General features: G+C 48.4%; 1 protein-coding gene across 7 annotated transcripts in view; it reads right to left on the reverse strand.

Annotated features, from left to right (window-relative positions):
* ARID1B (AT-rich interaction domain 1B) overlaps positions 1-23,688 on the reverse strand; it is a 400,125-nt gene that overhangs the window by 347,470 nt on the left and 28,967 nt on the right. For 3 of the 7 annotated variants that reach the window (XM_059699960.1, XM_059699962.1, XM_059699957.1), the window contains exon 1: positions 6,185-7,888. The exons of 1 other annotated variant lie outside the window; for it this stretch is intronic. In XM_059699960.1, the coding sequence (XP_059555943.1) occupies positions 6,185-7,774 (1,590 nt within the window). In that variant the 5' untranslated portion in view covers positions 7,775-7,888. Of the gene's footprint in view, positions 1-6,184; positions 7,889-23,688 lie in introns of those variants that run through there. 3 more of the 7 variants (XM_059699959.1, XM_059699961.1, XM_059699963.1) reach the window with 2 other exon arrangements.

Consider the following 23,688-nt stretch of genomic DNA (forward strand, 5'->3'; position numbering starts at 1 on the left):
AAGGAAGTAACAGACTAAAACAAACAAACAAAAACCACCATTAACGTTCCTAAGGAGCATTTGAGGAAGAATTTACTAATCAACTACAAAGTGTCAAGATTAGTAGTTATAAAGATAAGATTATTTTGCTTACAATCCACATTAATAACTAACAAGTTTTTTTTTGGGGGGGGGGGTTTTATATATATTTTTATCGAATTCAGAGAGGAAGGGAGAAGGAGAAAGATAGAAACATCGATGATGATAAGAGAGAATCATTGATCGGCTGCCTCCTGTATGCCCCACACTGGGGATTGAGCCCGCAACCTGGGCATATGCCCTGACCAGAATCGAACCATGAGCCCCAGGTTCCTAGGTCAACACTCAACCACTGAGCCACGCTGGCCAGGCAATAACGAATAGTTTTAAAGCTTGACATGAAGAAAAGAAAAAATATTTATTTCAATTCAGGAAGATGAAAAAGTTCTGGAAATGGATGGAGTGATGGCTGCAAAACAATGTACATATACTGAATGCCACTGAATTATACACCTAAAAATGATCAAAACGGTGAATTTTGTTATGTATAGATTACCACGATAAAATAATACATGAGTATAATTTTGTAGCATTCCACCCCCTTTTTTAAATGTGGTCTAGGATTTTCTTCTGATTTCATCATATATGGCTTCCCTTCCAGAGTCACCTAATAAGGAATGACTTCTGTGTGGCTCTCAAGTTTCATCTTTCAAGGCCCACAGGAGACACGGAGAAGCGCATGGTACATTAGATGGTGAGCAGAGGCCAACCCGTTCAAGTCAAGAGGACTGGCCTGCTGTGACTGATGCGCAGATGCTGCTGCCATCGACCCCTCTTGGGAAACCAGATATGTTGAAGGTTTTAGGGTGTTGGGCTCTTTCCTAGCAATAAATTTCATTCAAGAAATAAATTAAAATCATTAATTCATCTGTCAAATTCAGCAGCCTTCTAATATTTGTGGCACTGATCCACTCAGAAGTGGGTTTGAAAACGGCCTGTTGGATCTTATTCAAATAAGTAAACCCAAGGAAATAAGTTTTCTTAGAATTACTCCAAGTTAGATTTTGAAAATAGCACATGTTTACTGAAAACTTAGTGTGGAAACATATATTTTACTTTGATAAATAAATTCATTCATTTACTCAATTGATGTGAAATGTTAAAACTACTTAATACCTATACATATTTCAACGATTCCATTCATTCTGATGTTAGCATAAAGCAATAAAAGTGAATATTTAATTATATCAAGGCAATGGTACCTAAATCTTTTTTTTTTCCATCAAATTTCTAAGAGAAAAAGTCACTAAAGTATACCAGGTTTTTAGATCAAAATTAATTCATTCAATCACTCAAACCAAAGAGGGCCACTTAGTCTCGTATAAATAGCCTCCGAACTGGAAAAAGCAACACTGAATAAATAGATCTACATTTATGTCACATAAATATATATATATATATCTCCTTGGTGGATGAGTTTTCGACACCACAGGGAACGAGGACTTGGGACTACTCAGCCTCAAGCAGGCACACACAGCAAGTGTGTGGATCTACTTTACATATCCACAGAGAACCTGCACACATCTGCTGACAGAGGAAGGACACCCTCTTAAAAGGCAAGCTACCAAAAACTACCCGATTCCAAAAAGGCCTAGAACGCGGATGTGGCCCCTTAAGTATAAACAGCATTTTAAAATGTCATAAAAATTTTGTAACAGCCATTTTCAAAATCTAAATACTGCAAGAACAATTAACGTAATGAGTTTAATATTCATTTTGAGCCTCCATAAATCCATTGCTTTAAGTAACACACGACAGTTCTCTCAAACATAAATATAAGCCTCAAATTTACAAATCTACACACAGTCCAAAATGAAAGCGACACAAGTGAAATATTAGTTCCTTTTCCACAAATATGGATCAAAGCACACAGAACGGGTGTCATTCTAGCATAATGAGAAGAGCCTCTATATTTAGGACACTGGGCAAAAAGCTAACACAGTTTCCTATACTAATACAACTGAAATTTATATCTCCAAATCAGTCTTCAAAATTAGTAGCAAAATGTCAGAGGCCCCAACAAATGTTAAATCAGACTACTTTCTTCCTAGGAGAGGACAGGGTTAAAGAAATGAAATAATCATCTTTTCAGTTGGCCTGTCATGCTGGTATTTATCCTAGAGAAACAAGAAAGTTCCCATTAGATCAAAAGTCATTTTGTTAGATACACCCTGCCCCAAATTAAAAAGTAACAAAGACCATTAATAAGAAATAGAACTCAAAAGGAAGCCCCATTCTATTACACCTCTCTTTTAAAAAATGCCTGTGCCTAATAAATTACCAAATGAGTTTATATTAAGAGTCTTCCTCTACATTTGTCTCATTTTTAAAAGCGTTCTCAAACCAGAATTAATGCTATTTTTATACCAAAGTAAAGACAGTATTCTCATTTCTAATGAGGATCATGCTGTTTAGGGTTAGATACACACCCCTGATACTATATGACACTGGGAAAAATGAAACATGTATATAAAGCCTTGCCAAAAATTCATTCCTAAATATAGATAAAAAACAAAACCAAAAAAAAAAAAAAAGAGGGATTAAAGGTCCTCATTATAGATCCAAGGTAAGACTATGTTGCTTCCTCCTGGAATATACTCATTGATTTTGTGTTAATATAAACGTAAATTTAAGTGACAGCTGTTTTAAAAGAGTAGTTGCCATTAAAAAAAGAACTGTCAAAAGTATGTACACAGAAAACAGGCTCTCCAATGAGAACAGTTCTAAGCCATGCATAATTTCATCCCACAGAACCTAGGAAAACAGAAAACTGTAGACATTTTCATTGTATTTTCTTTGTTTCTTACCTAATAGGCCTTTTCTATGAACCACAGATGCTAATTCCACATCTTCTGATGATAGAGTAGCCAGCCAGCAAATACAGAAATGTAGGCCACAAATTTTTTTTACAAGATTTAAAATATCAGATAGGGTAAGATTTCACTGGGGCGAGGGGAAGTGGGGAGTGATGGCTATGCTACCTGTAATGTATCATACAAATTTTAAGGTAACCAGGAACCAGCCTTTAACGTCCTGCTTTGTAAGCCAGCTAATCACTTTCCTTTTAATGATAAGGTTTTTTTTATTACATTGTGTTATAATCTATAAAACTAAAGTTAAAATAGCATTAATGGAATTCAGTATAAATGTAGACATTATAAAATCTTAGTTATGTGAGCAAATCTCAATATTCCTTCTGAAACTGCTCTATCTGAATACTTTATCTCACAAAAACCCAAAACTGTATCATAACATGGCTTATTTCACTTTTTAAAAAGTGCTTCCTTTACAATATATGCATCTGTTTTGCTCCTAATTACAAAAACATTTGCCACCCAATATAAACCATTTCCTAAAGTCAAAAACGAAACTAAATGTGTTAAAAGCCACAAGAAAATTTCATCATTTAACGTGATTTAATAGCATTTTGTGACCTATAGTTATGTAGTAATTTAATGTTTTGGACAAATGACTGTTTCTTAGTCATTTACCACAGCAAATACTAAGTAATACTGCCGTTCCAAACAGAAAAATATAAAGAAGACACATGCCACATGTCACACGGTAAGGCGCCTAAAAGAAATCTGTGAATCTAGGTCACATGCCTGTCATTTGCCTTTCCCTCAAAAATAAAAAAGCTATTCCCAAGGGTCACACTGAGGACATAATGGATTCACTCTCATTCCAAGAAAACAAAATACTTAAAATGACTGGTACCATTAAGAGATAATACTCTAAAGTAACACGAACTTGCATCTGCCTCTGTCATCCTTTCCTTTCTAGTCTACAAAAGATGTGAATTTTAAACTGTCCCTTTAAAAGCAAACTGACAAAGCAAATCTTTTGTAAGTTAATTACATGGGTTTATTTTCACAAGGTTTCTCTATGTTTTTACCTGTGGGATTCAAAAATAAAAATTGAGGTCGAAGTTTTCTATCAAGAATGGAAAACATATTATCATTAAAAGTAAAACCCCACTAAGTATAGGTTTGAAAGCAGTGGACAGTAATGTCCTCAGCCCGAGATTCACATGAGTATCAGTTAAATTCAGTTTTTCAATCACTCAGACAAGTCTCTCCTCTAAGATATGATTATTATTAAAATACAACTTCCTAAATAAGTGAGCTGAGTGAAAATGTATATTACAATCCCTGTTATTGCTTTGTAACAGACTAAAATTTTAATAACTCTCATAACATTAAAAGGCCTATGAAAGAAAAATTGTTTGGAAGAAACACACCTAACACAACTCGCATGTAATATAGTTCCCCTAATTCACTGTGTAAGCAGTTCAAATACGGCTCACATTACCCAGCCTAACAAAATAATCAAGGGAGAAAAGAAAGGTTCTTGGGGCACTTCTGTATTCTCCAAATAAGTGAATATAAAATGACTTTTAGTATTTCACAAAAATGTCCACTTTTCCCTTTTAACTAATTATCTGTAAATATCACGTTGTTCCCACTTCATGTTTTTCAAATATGTCAATTCTAACTAAAACATCTCATCTACAAACACCTCAAAGCAGAATTGTTAAAAACACAAATTACTATACATATAACTTTAATCTTGCTATAATGCTACATAAATTTCACTAGAAGATATTGTATATCTGAATCTTGAAATTTTTAATAGCCTTTCAATTTTTACATTAAACTGTGAGGACATAACTCAAATATTTCTCTTAGTCTGCTCTGTAAAGGGTACTTTTATAAAAGCTTAACAAATCCAAAAATTGGTAAAATCCCTGCTTTAATTATTCTTCAACTGCCACATCTTCACCCTACAATTAAAGACTGTGATACATGCAACGTCTGTGTTAGGACTGTCACAGATCTGAACGTTATAAATGCCCAACGCTGGACACCAGCGTCATGCTTTATGCATTTAATCCTCTTATTAAAAATGTGCTTCATAATCATTTAAGCTTTAAGTAATATTCACCCTTACATCTGCTCGTAGCAGAGCTCAGTTATTATTTGTGGCAAGAATTTTTGTGACTGTGCTGCTCAGCACTTCTATTTACATCAGCAGCGCTAAATGCCCAATGGTGAGAGGGGAGCCAATCAGATGGCAGATTAGATGTCAACTCCGAGGCAGCTGTCTGGAGACTATTACAGCCAGTTTACCTCCACAATTCAAATTCCAAACCTCGCCGAGGAGCCCGAGTCAGTCCTGAGGCTCAGCCTGCGAGCAGGAAAGAGCCAGCCAGCAGGACACTTCCTAATGACGCTGCGGGACCTGCAGGGCAGCAAATTAAAGAAAATCCACATGAACCCGATCCGAAAGGATCCATTTTCACTGGTCGGCTACTTTCCTGGACTGGCTGAATAAAACGCATGCCTCATCCACGGTCAAAATAAGTTCAAGGCACCCGAACGCGTTCCTGCAAAACAGCGTATCGGTTGAAGGTGACTCCTTTCAAGCAGCCCGTGAGCCAAATAATGGATTTCCTGGCGATTCCCGGGAATGAATCGATACATTTTAGAACCTTTTACCTCCTCTCCGTTGCACACTCGGGTATTATTTTTGCTACCAAACGTTCCAACTCAAAGCCCGCATCGAGTACCTCCGAATGGCCGGGCAGACGGCGGAAAGCACCCCCGGCCGCCACAAAGCTCCCGTCTTCCCCCTTCACCTTGGGAGCGAGGGGGACAAAGTTCCTCCTCCTGCCCCCGCTAAAGCGCACTGTGGCGCGAACCGGGGCGACGGGGCCGAGGGTCCCGTCCAGTCCGCCCCGATCTCGTGACAAAAGCCGCCCGCCCGGCCCCGGCGCCCACCCGGCGGCCAGGCGGCGCAGTCCCGGCGCGGCGCGCGGCTCGGCCTGGGGCGGGGTGGCGGCGGGGAGCGGGGAGCGCGGCGCCGGCGGTGTCCGCGCCGGGCCGGCCTCGGCCCGACCCAAGCCAGGCCCCCGGGCCGCGCACCCGGCCCCGGCGTGCCCCGGCCCGGCCGGGCGGCAGCCGCGACTTAAAATGGCTTTGGGCGCCGCGCGGGCCCCCGCCTCCCCCGCCCGAGACGCAGAAAAAGTCCGCGGAAAGAAAGAAACTAGGGCCGGGGCGCGCGCCGAGGCCCCGCGGCGGAAGCAGGCCCGGGGCGCGGGGGTTACCTGGGATCTGCCCATGCCGGGGCCGGCGGTGCCCGGGCTCATCGCCGGGTGGCTCCTTTGTTGCGCGGCCGCCCAGGCCGGGCTGGCAGCGGCGTACTGGGCGCCCATGTCCTTGCCCAAGCCCATGCCCGCGGCCGCCTGCTGGCCGCCCGCCCCCGCCGCCTGGGACGGGGGCTGCGCCGGCGGCGGCGGCGCGCTGGGGCTGCTGTAGTCGGGGTAGCCGCCGCCGTAGCTCCTCATCATGGGGCTGGGCGAGGTGAGCAGCTGGTTGAGGGTCGGGGTGGCCCCCGACGGGTGCTGGTTCTGCCCGGCGAAGCGCTGGAAGCCCCCCGCCGCCGCGCCGGCGGCCGCCTTGCTGAGGCTCGCGGCCCCGCCGCCGCCGGGGCCCATCATCATGCCGCCGCCCTGCTGCCGGGGGGAGTTCAGCACCCCGTACCCCGAGGACGAGCCCCCATAGCCGCCGCCGCCGCCTCCTGCTGCTGCTGCCGCCGCCGCGGCCGCCGCCGCCACAGCTCCCGCTCCTGCTCCTCCTCCTCCTCCTCCTCCTCCTGCGCTGCCTCCTCCTCCTCCTCCTCCTCCTCCTCCTCCGCCGCCGCCGCCGCCGCCCGCGCCGGGTCGGCCGTAGCCCGGATAATGGTTGTACTGGCTGCCGGGGTAGCCTTCGTGGGAGTTGTGCAGGGGGTCCATGCCGCCGGGGGCGGCGGCGGCCGGAGCGGCGTGCATCACCCCCAGCGCGCTGCTTTGTTGTCCGCCATGTTGATCAAAGCCGGGCCCGGCGCGGCCGCCGCTCGCAGGGCCGGCGCCGCCGTAGTAATGACTGAACTCCGGGCCGCCCCCGGGCACGGCCCCCGGCGGCTGCGGCGCGCCCAGGGCGCCCAGGCCCGCGTGCTCGTAGCGGCCGCCCGCCGGCTCCCCCATCTTGGGCGGCGCGTCGTCCTCGTCGCCCGGCTGGCCCGGCGGAGGCGGGCCCGGGTCGGCCTGGCCGCCCGCGGCACTGTCCTTGGCGCCTCCATGTTGCGGCGGCTCCATGTCGGGGCCAGGCTGCGCCGCGCCGCCGAGGCCGTTGTTGGCCAGGGGCGGCGGCGGGAACGGGCTCAGCGGCGGCTGCAGCGCGTGGTGGCGGTGCAGGTGGTGGGCATGGTGGTGGCGGTGGGCATGGTGGTGGTGCTGCTGGTGGGGCGCGGCGGGGGCTTCGCCAGCGGCTTTCAGTTTGTGGTTGGGGAGCAGCCCCGTCTCCATGGCCGAGCCCGGGCCCGCCGCGGAGGAAGAGGAGGCGGCGGCGGAGGACGGCGCGGCGGCGCTTCCACCCTCCGCGAGAGCCGCCTCGGACCCGCCGCTCTGGGCGCTGTTAGTGCTGGCGGCCGCGCTCGCGCTCAGGGCCATGTTCCGTTCGAGACGGGGGCGCAGGGGGTGGGGGTGCACACTGTGGAGGCCGCCGTCGCCGCCCCCCAGCGTGGGTCCCGGGGCCGCCGCCGCGCCGCGCGCCCCCGCCTCCGGGTCCCGGGCCCCGGGCGCCGGCCGCGGCCCGGGGGGCGCACGCCGCTCGCCGCTGCTCGCCCGCGACGCTGCCGCTGCTGCCCGCGCGGCCATGATCGCCGCGGCGTGGCGAGCCGGGCGGGGGGCGGGGGGAGACAATAAACCCCACTTTTTCGTCCGCGGCCCCTCCTGTGCGCATCCACACGCCCCGACGGGGATCGGCGAGCCCCCTCCCCCTCCCCGGGCCGCGCCGGAGCCGGGCCGGGAGTCACGCCTTACGGTCTGGGCCCGCTCCCGCTGTGGGATTTCATGGTGAAAGTTTGAGTTCGGGTTTAAATGAAACTTTTTTCCTCTCTCGCCCGGATACGGGTAAATAGGCGGCTGGCTGCGCCCTCGGCCCCGCGCGGCGTGCGAGGAGCCGGGCGGCGAGCCCTGTGCCCCGCTGCGCTCGGTCCCCGCCGCACTCGCAAAACGCGGACTGGACTCGCCGCCCGCCCGCCCGCCCGCCCGGCCGAGCCTCGCAGACACCCGCGTGCGGCCGGGGACTCGGGCGGCTCGCGGGCGCCCGGAGCGGCGGCGTGGGGCGGCCGGAGCCTGCACTTTCCCCTCGTGCCTCCGTCTCCTTGCCAACCGGGCGTTCGTTCGCGTGTTTGTTTTCCCGTCTAAACGGACTGGTACAAAGGTGGCAAACGAGTCTGACGAGCACACAAAAGAGGGAGAAGGGCCGGGAACAAAGTTGTCTGTTGTCCTCAAAGGTTAGGAGAAGCCGGCGGAGAAAGAAAATATTTGAGCAATCTGTGCGAAAGCACTGCCTCTCCCAGGAGTTATGTAACCTTTCAGAATGCTGCCTCTTGCCTCTCCGCCTGATTTCGGGCCACCAGCGTCATTCCCACAACTTCTTCAAACTGCAAAATGAGGAGTTTACGTGCAGGTTAGCCACCGCTGAGGAGCACTGTACCCCGTACACAACTTGAGTACCTGCCCCAAAGATGATGCTAATGTAACCATTTTTAAGGCACCTTATGTATATATGTAGGGTTACCAGGGAAAACTCAAAGTACTCCTTAAAGAAGCGTCTTTCTTACACTTGTCTGTCCTCTCTCTGAAAGGAAAGTCTCCACAAGTATGAAGAGTGTGTTGTGACCCAAACAACTTGCACATGGAAATGTAACTATCGGTGCCAGAAATAGTGACTGCTACAGGCCACCTCATACCTTTATAAATCCACATGACACCTTTCACCATGTTTCAGAGGTTAATATTCACAATTAACCTTCTTGAGATGAGTTCATTTCTAAGAAATTTAAGACAAAAATAAAACATGTTATATTTAATAAACATAAGATCAATAATAATAGAAATCGATCATACCTACTAGGGTAGAAATGCTTCATGCTTTGTTCTTTAAACAATACTATATTGTTTTACCACTTTATGGTATTTTAAGTGTGTTTATTGTTCATTTATTACCAACTATCACCTTGAATATCTTCAAAAAGCCTCCTTAGCCTATGCAATGGCTCCCTTGCACTAGTGTGGACTCAGTTTTCATGGATAGAAAGCATTGGAAACCAGAGGTTTCAAGAGGTCACACTAGCTGAAAATATATATATGATTTTGGTAGAATGGAGTTTTCTAAAATGAGTTCATTCTCCAGCTTTTCATAAAGACTATTTTAGTTTATTTCAAGTGCAGTGGTTATATATGTGTGCTTGACCAAGTGTCAATGTCACATGACAAAATAGAAAAGGATAGATGGGAAAAACTGGGGACTGATTGGGGGGGACAGGAGTCAGGTGCACACCCAAGGGTCATTACAGAGTGTAGAAACAACAAATTGCAATCTAGGCAAACAATTGGAAAACTGGTTATATTATCCTGTGTAAGAGAGAATAACAGAACTGTAAGGTGAATTCATACCAAATCATCAGTTTTTGCCAAGAGAATACTACATCTTTGTTAGTGTGCCTTGTTGACATTTTTCTTCTGGATTTTCTCCCTTTATATCTTCAAATACAGTGCATACTAATTATATGCATTATATCACATGAGTTGAATTTGTTAAGTTTTCACATGCAAATATAAATGTCTCTTGTTTATGTGTGTATATGCATATATTCTAAAAATCAATTACATATTCATGCTTTTAGACATTTATAGTCAAACTATATACATACAATCAAAAAGGTATATTTTTTTCAAACTGATAAAATACATCAGTCAATTCATACAAGGGTAGCCATATTTCTGGCTTATCTTTACAACTAATTCTAAAAATTGAGTCACCAAGTTCAGATCTGACACATTTCTTTAAAATATTATTTCATGAAAAATCATGAAAGTAAAAAAGGGGGGTGGGGTATGTAAGTCAAAATCTTCTTTAATTCTGTTTGCTTCAGCAAGTCATCTAGGAGACTGAACCAACAGGCTCTGGAATAGAGGCCCCAGCACAATGCAGTCAGTCTGCTATAAAGGCGACACATGCCAGTTTCTCCTCCCCAATGGCAGATGCCACACCCTAAAGCAGACAGCAGGCACTGCAGTCTAAGAGAAGCACAACACAAAGCCAGCAGGACTTGGTTTTGTCTTTTAAACCAGAGAGAATGCTAAACTACCTTCCTAAAAGCATCTTGCTGAAGATAAGTAGTGGGCTTCTATCTACTCAACTGACACTTTTCAAACACACCTCGGAAAACAAAATTAAGGCCTCTGATAGTTTCATTTAAAAATCCAAGAACTTGATAAACAAAATGGCAATTGTCAGGGGTCTGTCAGAAAGGGATGGAACAGATTCACATTTCCCAAAAACACAGTGTGAACTGCGGATTCTACTGTCACTTGCCTCCATTACCCTATATGGCCATTCTACATTATTTTCTTTTGATGAAAAGGTAGTAGAAATTACTGCGTTCATTTTTCCTAATGAATTCCTCATTTTTACACCTCTTGCCTAAATTTCAAACCGTGATGACAACTTTAATAAGTTGCTCTGGCCACAAAGAAGCCGCAGAGGTGGAAGCCTGGAAACAGCCCAACGGCCACACGCACACAGCGGACTCCCACCCGCAGGTTGCCCGGAGCCCTCATGTTTAGCCAGAGGATTATTTTGTTAAACATTCCTTTTTGGCTACAAAAATAGCTTGGGTTTGTGTTTTTTTTTTAACAATAAGAAAAATTAATATTCAAATACAGCTCTGAATACGTTTCAGGGTGCTGAATAAAAGACTGTCCGACTCGCCCACTCGGAGGACTGAGCCAGATGGTGGTTTAAGAATGCCACAGTTCTTTCTGCCTCGTCGGCGCCCATCAGACTGTTTGCTTTCAGATTAGTCCCCTTTTAGTGTTCTGGCTATTTGTTCAGTAACTGACACGATCACGATTCACTACCCATCATATTTCTCAGTATTCTTTACATAATTTGGAAGCAATTTAGAATTAAGCCCTGTCAAGGTTTTACAAATAAGAACTACTAAAGAATAAGGCTTTCCTTTTAGATTTATGAGAAATGCGATGAATGGAGCTAATGGGATTTCCCTACTGATCCTGGTCAGGGACTTTAAAGAGCGCGAAACAATTGTCCTTTTCACTTGCCCGATTTAGACATTAGCGGTGAATAACTGAGTAAATACGGGATATAGCATTTGATTTAAAACAACTATGTACATTAACAGTGGTCCATAAGGTTTAGGATGCAAAACAATGAGGATTTTAAGAAATCTAGGCAAGTACTCTGAATGAACTGGGGACTCTGCTGATCAATCAACAGCACTATTGTACTTGAGAAGAATATTATAGTACAGATAATAAGCCTTGATGGGGGGAACTACACTGATGCATCCAACAAACTGATCTAGAATCTACTTTGTAGATTCAACAACTTTATCTAGAATTACCTTTTTAAGAATAAAAAAGGTAAACATTACGTTGGTCCTAAAACAGGCTTCCCTGAAAGATCATGGAGGGCTTGAACAGTCAGCAAGCAGCTCCGACCTCCCACCCAACATCGGTCCCGTGGGCCTGTTGGCTGCCATTGGGGGCACCAAGCCCTCATCTCCTCAACTTTGACACTGGGAAGCTGTTAAGTCAAATTCAACACTAGACTATTAAAATTTCCAAAGTCCCTAGAAACATAGCAATTCCAGGGAAATCAATGAAAAGATACCTTATTCCATATTAGAAATTGCACTTTTTATCTTATACTAGACTGTCCACATTTTGAATGGAGTGTAATAAGTTTGTATTACAGCCTACTTTAGAAATTCTCTATAACTTTTAGACAAATGTGTGTTCAATGGCATCTCTCATTTTATTTCCAGTATTGTCATCACCCATTTTGCCATCATCAAATCAATTATTGCATACCTATTAGTGCATTTCAACATTTTCTCCTAGAATTATGTCATGTAATTGTGTATACGGCTTCTATCACTGATAACCTGCTGCATCCATGACCTTTACAGTCTAGTTCCTCAAAAATACAAATATATGGAGAGTAAACATATTTGAGGTTACATATAACAAGAATACAAAGGGAAGTCACTTGGAGAACCAGTCACCTCAATTTTCTGGAAGGATTTCAGTGACTTATCTGAGGGTCTTCTGGGTAGTTTTCGTATGTGATAAACTGCTTCATGCTACATAAAACTTATAAAATATCAAGCACAGTAAGTTCCAAATAAGAGTAACCCATGTGCATCATTGGCTTCCATTCATGGTTTTTATTTCACCCGCTTATATTCCATTGCTTTATCTCTAATTCATTTAGAGAATCCATGGGCACCTTTACCGGTATATTATTGACAGCCACTGAATTATTCTGATGAGGGTCAAAGGACTTCATATATGCTTTTCTTACACAAAATGACAACTTCACTGAGAAATTTGCTTATCAATGCATTCTCCTCAAAATGCTCAAGTTGTTAAGCATCATTTTCTCTCTCTAACTTAAAGGACAGTTCCCCGGTGTGACCTGTTACCATGGGGATTAAAATCTGTTGGGCTATTCCTGGCATCTCTGACCCTGGGATGTCTCCTCTCAAGCCACACTCCCCTCTGTGGTGCTGGTGACCTGCTTTCTCAAGGACCATGTGTGTAAAGGGTTCCCCTTCCAAAGCACAGCCCACAGGAGCAGCTGGGAAGGTGACCTTCCCATTCATTCATTCTGGTCCCTTCTAGGCTCCGTGGCTACAACAGTGACAAATGAAAATTATCTTACTGCTGGACATTAATCAGAAGATCACACTAAGAAACGTGGCGCCTAACTGCACAGAGATAACCTGCCCTAAAGGAAGATCCCAGTTCTAGGAGGGAAGGAAGGAGAAGCTGACCTCCCCTGGGCCCGAGGCAGGCTTCCCCAGGAAATGCGGGTTGGGCTGAACACGGAAAAGTGAGGAGAAACCCACCAGGAAAAGGGCATCCCACATAGAGGCCCTTGGGGCTGGGGAGCAGAGAGGGCAGGTGGCCTGGAGTGGCTGCGGAGGACCATAGGGGCTTGTATCGCAAGAGCAGCGCACAGCAACGGCAGCGTTTAGGCAAGGGGCTGCCAGGATGGGATCTGGGTTGTCACCGGACCCCACTGGCTGCTGGGAAGAGGAGGAGCCAGGGCAGACAGGAGTTGAATAGGGATCAGTTCCCAGGAGTCTGGGCTCAGGCCCCCGGCCAAGGAGGCCTGGCCGCCTTCATTTATTGCGGCTCCCAGTATATTATGATATTAAGAAATAATAAAAGAGGGTCATAAAAAGTATTTTAATGTTTACATTTTTTAAACCTAATGCGTTCTGCCTCAATAATACAATGCAAGTGTGCTGAAGGTTACAGAATAAGATTTACTGTAATTAATTCATAGGGGCCTGCAGGCTGTGTGGCCTGATATTAGATCACAAGTTTAAAAACAAATAACACGAGGAACATCTTTTCATCGCCATTGTATCTCTGGGACTAATCGTATAACCCAACTGGACAACCACACCGAAGTCCCAATTTGAAGCTCTCTGTACATGGCTCTCCCCGTTATCTGCCACGATGCAGGGAGGTGATGGCAGGGATTGGGGGTAGCGGGACCCCAGGGACGGAGGTAAGTACACTGACTCCAAAGAGACTGCCAAGACTCAAGGCTCCTGTCCAAAGAGATGAGCGGAGGCCAGAGCCTTACTCAGCACTCACTGAGTCCTGACACAGGACTGAATCTGCAGATAGGTGGGGTGTCTTTTTCTAATTTGCACAAAGCACCATGCATGCTTGCAGTGGCCTCCATGGGAGACATGGCAGGGAGATAACATGAAAGGATTTGGTCATACATTAGACATGGGGGTGAGGACATGGGAGATTTTGTTTCCGACTAAAAAAAGGGGGATGGGGGAGCATGGCTAGCATGGCTCAGTGATTGATCATCGACCTATGAACCAGGAGGTCACAGTTAGATTCCTAGTCACGGCCAGGGCACATGCCCAGGTTGTGGGCTGGATGCCCAAAATCTTCTCCTCACTTCCTTTTCCTTCCCACCCTTTCTGGCCCAAACCAGTGTGTGAAGCAGCTGGAAACCCCAGCTTTTCTGCCTAGCATCCTGCCTACCCAGCCACCCAGCCACAGTTTTCTCTGCCGCTCCTCCCACCCACCCTGCTCTGATAAGCCCAGTCTGTTCATAATAGAACCTTAGACCTAAAGACAGCTTGCTTAGATGTTTTAAAGAGCTGAGGGCAACCCTCAACTCCGTAGACTGCACATATTCTGTGGCTGAGGGCCTCTCTCTTACCCAGGAATTTGAGAGACTGAGATGCTCCATGGAAAACTCTTTGAAACAAAGAAACTCACTGAGTCAAGACAACCAACTCCTGGCTCACAACGAGGCCCCCTTCCCAGAGCCTCCTGTTCGCACAGCGCCGGGGTGGCATGCTTGTTGTCATTGGTCTGAAGGAGGCTTCTGCCCGGGGTGTCTGCTTGCCCCTGACCCTGGGCAGTGTGGCCTGCTCCTTCCCATGTGCCACGTGCAGAGCTATCATTTGCACGGGGAGAAAGCGGAAGCCTTGGCAGGAAACGCCCGGCCTGGGCAGTGTCCTCGCTGGTGTCATCGCTTGGCTGCCAGCCACCTTGCCGCAGGTGCAGCCCTGAGGGCCGCCAGCCGGCCGTCTGCAGCAGGAAGGAGAAGCGCCCGGGTCCCTGTTCCAGTGTGAAACAGCTCACACGCCCTGCTTCTCACTCAGCTCCCTCCTCAGGGGAGGGCAGAGTCTGGAGAGGGGAAACCTCAGGCACACGTCATTGTACTTAATCGATAAACCGAGCCACAGGGAAGCTGCTTGGAGGTTTATAACTATTATCACCTAACACTTACTGTGTTTATCCTGTGCCCAGCACTTCGCATGCATATGGTAAAGAAACTAGTTGCCTACCCCAACATATGTTCTCCTCACCTTTAGTAATAAAAGCCCTAATTTTTAATGGGCATATAAGCATCTGTAAAAATTAATTGATTTCCTGGATCCTTGGGGGTGGGCGTGTCCCTGTGTTTAAGGGGAGCTGCAGTGCTGGCTTGGTTACTATCTAGACTTGGTTCATGAGAGAGAGAGAGAGAGAGAGAGAGAGAGAGAGAGAGAGAGAGAGAAATATATATATGTCAGAGAAAGGAAGGCAGGTTTTATTAGATATATCTCCTATCTAATAAAAGAGAAACATGGTAATTAGCGTACAACCGCTACCCTTCCCATTGGCTAATCAGGGCGATATGCAAATTAACTGCCAGCCAAGATGGCAGCCGGCAGCCAGGCAGCTTGAAGCAAACATGAGGCTTGCTTGCTTCAGTGACGGAGGACTCCAACGTTCCCTGCCTGCCACTGCCGGCCTCTGAGCTTGCAGTTTGAAACATTGTTACAAATATAGAAGCTAAACAAAACCCCAGAAACCTGCTTTCAGCCAGCCGGGATCTCAGAGCTGGAGTTGATACAGTGTTTCGATTATAGAACCCAAACAAACCAGATATCTGCTTTCAGCAGCAGAGGCCTCAGAGCTGGAGCCAGAGCTAAAGCTGGCCCAGAATAAAAAGAAAAAAAGGAGCAGTTGGGAGCTTCAGTCACCCGCCAGCCTGAAAACAGCTCTCAGCCCCTAACCCAGAGTGCCCAGGCACCCCAGTGGGGACCCCCACCCTGAAGGGTGTGTGACCAGCTGCAAATAGCCATCATCCCCTCACCCAGGCTGGCCAGGCATCCCAGTGGGGACCCCCACCCTGATCCAGGACACCCTTCAGGGCAAACCAGCCAGCACCCACCCATGCACCAGGCCTCTATCCTATATAGTAAAAGGGTAATATGCCTCCCAGCACCAGGATCAGCGGAGCCGAGAGTCCTCCCAGCATCGGGATTAGCGGAGCCGAGACGCCTCCCGGCACCGGGATCAGCATGACAGGGGCCAGCGCCCAAACCCCCTGATCGCCCTGCAGCTCTGTGTGTGACAGGGGGCAGGGCCACAACCTCCCTATCTGCCCTGCTCTGTTCGTGACAAGGCCCCAACCCCCTGATCAGCCCTGCTCTGTGCCTGATAGGGGGGAGCTCTGTGTGTGACAGGGTGCGGCGCCCCAACCCTCCCCCCACCATGGGCCCTGCTCTGTGTGTGACAGGGTAGAGCCATAACCTCCCCATCAGCCCTGCCCTGAGTGTGAGAGTGGCGGCGCCCCAACCCCCTGATCAGCCCTGCTCTGTGGATGATAGAGGGCGGCACCCCAACCGCCCCCCCCCCATGGACCCTGCTCTGTGTGTGATGGGGTAGAGCCATAACCTCCCCATCAGCCCTGCCCTGAGTGTGACAGTGGCGGCGCCCCAACCCCCTGATCAGCCCTGGTCTGTGGGTGATAGAGGGCGGCGCCCAACCCCCTGATCCGCCCTGCTCTGTGTGTGACAGGGTAAGGAGCCCCAACCCCCCTGATGGGCCCTGCTCTGTGTGTGACAGGGGGGAGCTCCCCAACCCCCTGATCAACCCTGCTCTGTGTGTGACAGGGTAAGGAGCCCCAACCACCCTGATGGGCCCTGCTCTGTGTGTGACAGGGGGCAGCGCCCCAACCCCCTGATTGGCCCTGCTCTGTGCGTGACAGGGGGTGGCGCCGCAACCTCCCCATCGACCCTGCCTTGAGTGTGATGGGGGCGGCGCCCCAACCCCCCAATCGGCCCTACCCTGAGCATGACTGAGGGTGGCATCGCAACCTCCCGATCCGCCCTGCTGTGTGCATGACAGGGGGCAGCGCCCCAACTCCCCAATCGGCCCTGCTCTGAGCCCGACCAGGGGCTGCACCTAGGGATTGGGCCTGTCCTCTGCCACCCGGGAGTGAGCCTAAGCCAGCAGGTCATTATCTCCCGAGGGGTCCCAGACTGCGAGAGGTCACAGGCCAGGCTGAGGCACCCCCCCCCCCGCAGTGCACAAATTTTTGTGCACCGGGCCTCTAGTATGTATGTGTGTGTAAAGATAGATAGATAGATAGATAGATAGATAGATAGATAGATAGATATAGATAGATATAGATAGATATAGATAGATATAGATATATAGATATATATTGTCTTGTTCTGTCTGAGAATTTCTCCCCTCTTTTTTTTTTAAAGATTTTTTTATTGATTTCAGAGACGAAGGGAGAGGGAGAGAGAGATAGAAAGATCAATGGTGAGAAAGAATCATTGATTGGCTGCCTTCTACATCCCCACACTGGGCATCCAGCCCACAACCTGAGCATGTGCCCTGACCGCGACTGGGAATCGAACTGTGAACTCCTGGTTCATAGGTTGATGCTCAATCACTGAGCCATGCTAGCCAGGCTCCCCCATCCCCCTTTTCTTAGTAGGAAACAAAATCTAAACCTTACTGATATTGTGCATTGTTTTCTCACCTAATTCTCGCAACAGTTCTCTGAGAGCTCCGTAACCTCGTGGCCTGGCTTTCCTCCTGCACATTTCCTACATCCCGGGGCTTCTGAGGATTAAGTGAAGTAACCCCTGCAGAGCTGTGCGCACATCGCCTGGCACAGGAAAGTGATGGGCCATTCCCTCTGTCAGGAGGCCCTTCCCTCTCACTTTCTGGGTCAGCAATGCCTAAGGACAAAGCCTGCCTTCCTTTCTCTGACATCCTCTGCGCTCAGAACTGCCCTGGGCCCACACAGGGGGCTTTTTAGCACTTAATTGTGGAGAGAACCTTGTGGCTAAACACAACCTTGCAAATAAATGATTTATGTGAATTTTCAAATTGTTTCTTTCAATGCAGAGAACTCACTTAGCTTAAGCAACAATAACTTTTTGTGGCTCCTAGTTTCAGATAAAGACTGGATTTTTAACTTCTCTTTTACTGGCTTCAAAGGTGTAGGAATTTTTTCTTAAAAGGTGGGTCCTACCTATTATGGGAACAAGTTCCGAGCTATGTTGAGAGAGCAGCTGCCGGCTTTTCCTGTCTTCCTCTCTAGGTAACACTCCTTGTTGGCTGAGCACTGTGTGTGCCTGAGATCTGTAGCTGGGAGAGCTGCAGAGTCGCTTTGAACACTTCCAACGCTAGGACACACCACAGCACGTCTGGTCTGTACTGGGCTAGCGTGGCCCTTGTTTATAAACAACGCGACTGTCAGAGCCAATTGTGTGCATTGGTTTCCCGCTGACCCCAACAGAAACGATGCAAATATTCCCCTTTTGTGAAGCACAGTCAAAGCTCCTGTGGTTTTTGAAACCAGACCAAGAACACATGTAGGAAAGCCCATGGATTATTTTAAGTGAACTTATTTTTTAAAATCTCATTAACTTTTCACCATATGCTGTTTATTTTTTATATCCTGCATAGGCTGAAAAATGAAAATAGACCAGGCCACTGTGTTCCATTTGGGGCACCTCATTACGAGGATGGCATAGACACGCTGGGGAGCTCGGAGAGAAACAGAGATGATAAAGGGGCTTTTAAAGATGACTTAGGAGGAAGGATTTTTAAGCTCTATACGTTCCTTAGCTAAGCAACCCAGGAGGCAGGCCAATGCTGCTTCCTGCCACGTGACGGGGGGACTACCTCCTACCTCTCACCTCCCAGGCTTCCTGATGGGCAGAGGTTGGGAGTCACATCCAGATCCACATTTCCAGGCGGTGCACACCTGGGCAATTTTCTTAACTTGGTTGTGTAGCAGGATGTATGTGCAACACTAAATATCTACCCTGCATGAGCGGGCGGGGGAGGGGGGTAAGAACGAAATGAGAGAGCATATGTAAAGCATTTAACATACGGCCTGGGATTAGACAGGGGAGGGGTGTGTGTGTGTGTGTGTGTGTGTGTGTGTGTGTGGTTTAATTTATAAATAGGTGTCTGTCCTGTGATTTCAGGAAAACCAGGTGTACTCCTCTCAACCCCAAATATTTCTCCTGCTACCTAATTAAAAGTTCTCCATTAGAGATTTGGGGATTTATTCCTTTCTCTAAAGGCTTTGAGCCCTGTTGAAATACAAATATGCTTCTAATAAGTAATACCATAAGCTTTTATCGGTCATTTCCACCCTATTGTGAACACAGTATTTCGGATCTGGTCCTGAAGGCTTGCGTCAATGCGGAAGCAGAGGAGGTGAAGGCGAGGATGAGTACACGGAGATGAGCTGAAGCCGGGAGACTGCAGTGAGCGGCAGCTGCGATGCTGGGGACGAGTTCCATTGCCTGCACGCTATCCCCTCGGAAACAGCCCTACATTTTACGGGGGGAGAGTATGAAAAGGAAAACCTACCTAAATATTGAAGAGATTTTTCTTGCCAGCCAGTGTAGCTCAGTGGTTGACCTATGAACCAGGAGGTCACGGCTAGATTCCTCAGTATGGGGCATGCAAAGATAGCCGATCAGTGATTCTCTCTCATCTGATGTTTCTATCTCTCTCTCCCTCTCCCTTCCTCTCTGAAATCAATAAAAATATATTTTAAAGAAAAAGAAAAAAAAACACGTTTTTTTTCTTTCCATTCTAACAGTTCAGGCCTGGGATCCTCAACCCAGTTCCAGGTATCTGAGATCCCAGGATTTGTCATTGCTATGTCACAGTAACCCTTGGTAGATCAAGCAAGGCACTGGCCCAAGGGATGTGCAGTCTGGGGGTGCTGTTCCAGGCCAAGTTCACCCCATGATCCTGTGGCCAGATAGGACAGTGGGTGGCATGGAGCATGTTTACTCTGGAGGTCATAATGAACCCTCTAGATGACAGAAGAACACTGGTACTAAGGCTGGAGGGAAAGGAGAAGGGAAGGGAACTGCTGGCCTCTGGAAACCCCTGCCCCACACCCCCCTCCGCCCATCCCTGCTCATGGGGCCATGTGAGTCCCTTAGGCTGCAGTGATAAGGGTGGGTGGGAGCATGGATTTGTGAATTTGCCTCATCCAGGCAGGTGCGGTGGAGAAAAGGACAAAGAAATTGGAGGGGAAGAAGAAGAAGAGGGAGTGATGGAAGGACAAGAAAAGCAAAGACTTCTAGAGATAGACACACTGTTACCATAAAGAAACATTACTGGTCTGGAGAAACAATGTTGCAAATTATAATTTACCCATTGACACACTTATCATTAACTAGGCTAGACCATCTTACTAATGGGAGACATTTCATGGAAGTCATAAAAATGTTAGGTTCAAGGTTATAGCTTTAGAATAACCTTTCTTGCTGACCTTCCCTGGATAAATTCCCTGGACAGCTGATCCACCTGCCTCCGTTTTATTCGATTATCCCGGCCTTACTCTGATTTCTAGCCTCGTCTGGCCACTGGAAAAGGTTTATCCAGGGTTTCTAATGACCTTCTTTCTAGGAGAACCCTCTTGTCTTTCCTCTGCTCTGATCTTTAGGAAATACATGTGTTGAAATCGGAGGCATGGTGTTCTGTGATTTCTATTCTATTCCCGCTTATGAAAGCTGAGGTGGGAGATCTATTTCCATCATCTAAGTTCTTCTAAGTGTCAAGTAAGAATGAAGACTCGGGGTTGTGAGTGGAAGAGGAGCTTCAAGGACATATGACAGAATCTTAACCTGAAAGGCACAGATACTGGTGAAGACTTCAACTTCCTTATCAACAAGAGGAGGCAAATGAACCAGGTGGTGGCTACTCTGATGGCTCTTTAAGTTTCAAAACCATTTTTCTCTTCCTCTGACTTCCCCGAGACCATTCTAGCCCAAAGCTGCTCCTCCTCTCTCTCCTTTCCCTTCACCAGTCTGGTTACCTCCTTGCCATCAACCTCCCAATGCTGAGTGCTCCTGTTCCTTTTCCTCCAGGGCCCACTTCCCTGTGGCCACCCACACACCCTGGCGACGCCCTTGTTCCAGACAGGGTCCTCCATGCCCTGATACACTTTCGCCTGCTCTCTCTGTGCCTTTGCACACTTCATTACCTAACTGCCCAGCCACTTCGTGCTCTGTCCAGCTCACTACTTGCCTGCTCTGCGATGTGGTGCCGAATGAATCCCATTTCTAACTCTTTGCCCAGTCCTGTCTCTGTGCCTTGACACTGGCTACTTTCTACGTTCTTTCCCACCACCTGGTCAAAAGCCACTATCTTTCCAAGTTCAGCCCAACCCGCACTGCCTTTGTAAAGCCTTCCTGCTCACAGTTCCCACAATCCCAGTGGAATAGGCAACCCTGAGCTCTGAAACCAACTTGTGGACAGCACTATTTTATTTCATTTCTTATTTATTGATATTGGAGAGGAAAAGAGAGGAGAAAGAAGAAAAAAAAAACCCACATTGATTTGTTGTTCCACTTACTTATGCATTCATTGGTTAATTTTTGTATATGGCCTGATCAGGGCTTGAACCAGCAACCTTGGTGAATGGGACACACTCTAACCAACTGAGCTACCCAGCCAGGGGCAGGACAGCACCATTTTAGCCTATATTATATTATATTATATTATATTATATTATATTATATTATATTATATTATACTAGAGGCCCGGTGCACAAAAATTTGTGCACTGGGGGGGGGGGGTCCTTAAAAGCTGTGCCCTCTCGCAGTCTGGGACCCCTCGGGAGATAACGACCTGCTGGCTTAGGCCTGCTCCCGGGTGGCAGAGGGCAGGCCCAATCCCTAGGTGCAGCCCCTGGTCGGGCTCAGAGCAGGTCCGACTGGGGAGTTGGGGCGCTGCCCCCTGTCATGCACACAGCAGGGCGGATTGGGAGGTTGCGATGCCACCCTTAGTCACGCTCAGGGTAGGGCCGATTGGGGGGTGGGGGCACCACCCCGTCACACACAAGGCAGGGCCGATGGGGAGGTTGCGGCGCCACCCCCTGTCATGCACAGAGCAGGGCTGATCAGGGGGTTGGGGCGCTGCCCCCTGTCACGCACAGAGCAGGGCCCATCATGGGGTTGGGGAGCTCACACACAGAGTAGGGCCGATAGGGGAGTTGGGGCACCGCCCCCTGTCACACACAGAGCAGGGTGGATCAGGGGGTTGGGGCGCCGCCACTGTCACACTCAGGGCAGGGCCGATGGGGAGGTTATGGCTCTACCCCAGGGGTGGGCAAACTTTTTGACTCGAGGGCCACAATGGGTTCTTAAACTGGACCGGGGGGCCGGAACAAAAGCATGGATGGAGTGTTTGTGTGAACTAATATAAATTCAAAGTAAACATCATTACATAAAAGGAACGGTCTTTTTTTTTTTTTTAGTTTTATTCATTTCAAATGGGCCGGATCCGGCCCGTGGGCCGTAGTTTGCCCACGGCTGCTCTATCCCCTCACACACAGAGCAGGGCCCGTGGGGTGGGGGTTGGGGCGCCGCCCTCTATCAACCACAGAGCAGGGCCAATCAGGGGGTTAGGGCGCCGCCACTCTCACACTCAGGGCAGGGCCAATGGGGAGCTTATGGCTCTACCCCGTCACACACAGAGCAGGGCCGATCAAGGGGTTGGGGCGCCGCACCCTGTCACACATAGAGCCGCAGGGCGATCATGGGGTTGGGGAGTTCCCCCTATCAGGCACAGAGCAGGGCTGATCAGGGGGTTGGGGCGCCTTCCCCTGTCACGAACAGAGCAGGGCGGATAGGGAGGTTGTGGCCCCGCCCCCTGTCACACACAGAGCCGCAGGGCAATCAGGGGGTTTGGGCGCTGCCCCCTGTCACACTGATCGCGGTGCCGGGAGGCCTCTAGGCTCCGCTGATCCCGGTGCTGGGAGGCATATTACCCTTTTACTATATAGGATAGAGGCCTGGTGCACGTGTGAGGGCTGGCTGGTTTGCCCTGAAGGGTGTCCTGGATCAGGTTGGGGGTCCCCACTGGGGTGCCTGGCCAGCCAGAGTTAGGGGATGATGGCTGTTTGAAGCTGGTCACACACCCTTCAGGGTGGGGGTCCCCACTGGGGTGCCTGGCCAGTCTGGGTGAGGGGCTGAGGGCTTTTTTCAGGCTGGCGGGTGACTGAAGCTCCCAACCGCTCCTTTTTTTTTTTTTTTTTTTTATTCTGGGGCAGCTTTAGCTTTGAGGCTTGGCTCCAGCTCTTAGACCTCGGCTGCTGAAAGCAGGTTTCTGGCCTTTGTTTACCTTCTGTATTTGAAGCAATGTTGCGATCCTGCTGGCTGAAGCCCGACGACTAAAGTAGGTTTCTGGGGTTTTGTTTAGCTTCTATATTTGTAACATAGTTGCTTAGAGTTGCAGCTCAGAGGCCTGCAGCAGCAGGCGGGGAACGTTGGAGTCCTCCGTCACTGAAACAAGCAAGCCTCATGTTCACTTTAAGCTGCCTGGCTGCCGGCCGCCATCTTGGCTGGCAGTTAATTTGCATATCGCCCTGATTAGCTAATGGGAAGGGTAGCGGTCGTATGCTAATTACCATGTTTCTCTTTTATTAGATAGGATTATATTATATTATATTATATTAATTATATTATAAATCTTTGTGAGTATTCTTATCTCCATACCTAGACTGAATGCTCCAGGAAATGACCCCACATTTTTGTATATCCAGGGCCTAATGTAGGACCTGGTCCTCCATCAACATTTGTTGAATGAATGAATGACCTCTGCAACCAGTCAGAGTGATAAAGGGCAATGTCCCCTTCCCCAGAGCATGGTACCAATGTGC

Source organism: Myotis daubentonii, chromosome 6 (assembly GCF_963259705.1).
Source record: "Myotis daubentonii chromosome 6, mMyoDau2.1, whole genome shotgun sequence".
Lineage (NCBI taxonomy): Eukaryota > Metazoa > Chordata > Mammalia > Chiroptera > Vespertilionidae > Myotis > Myotis daubentonii.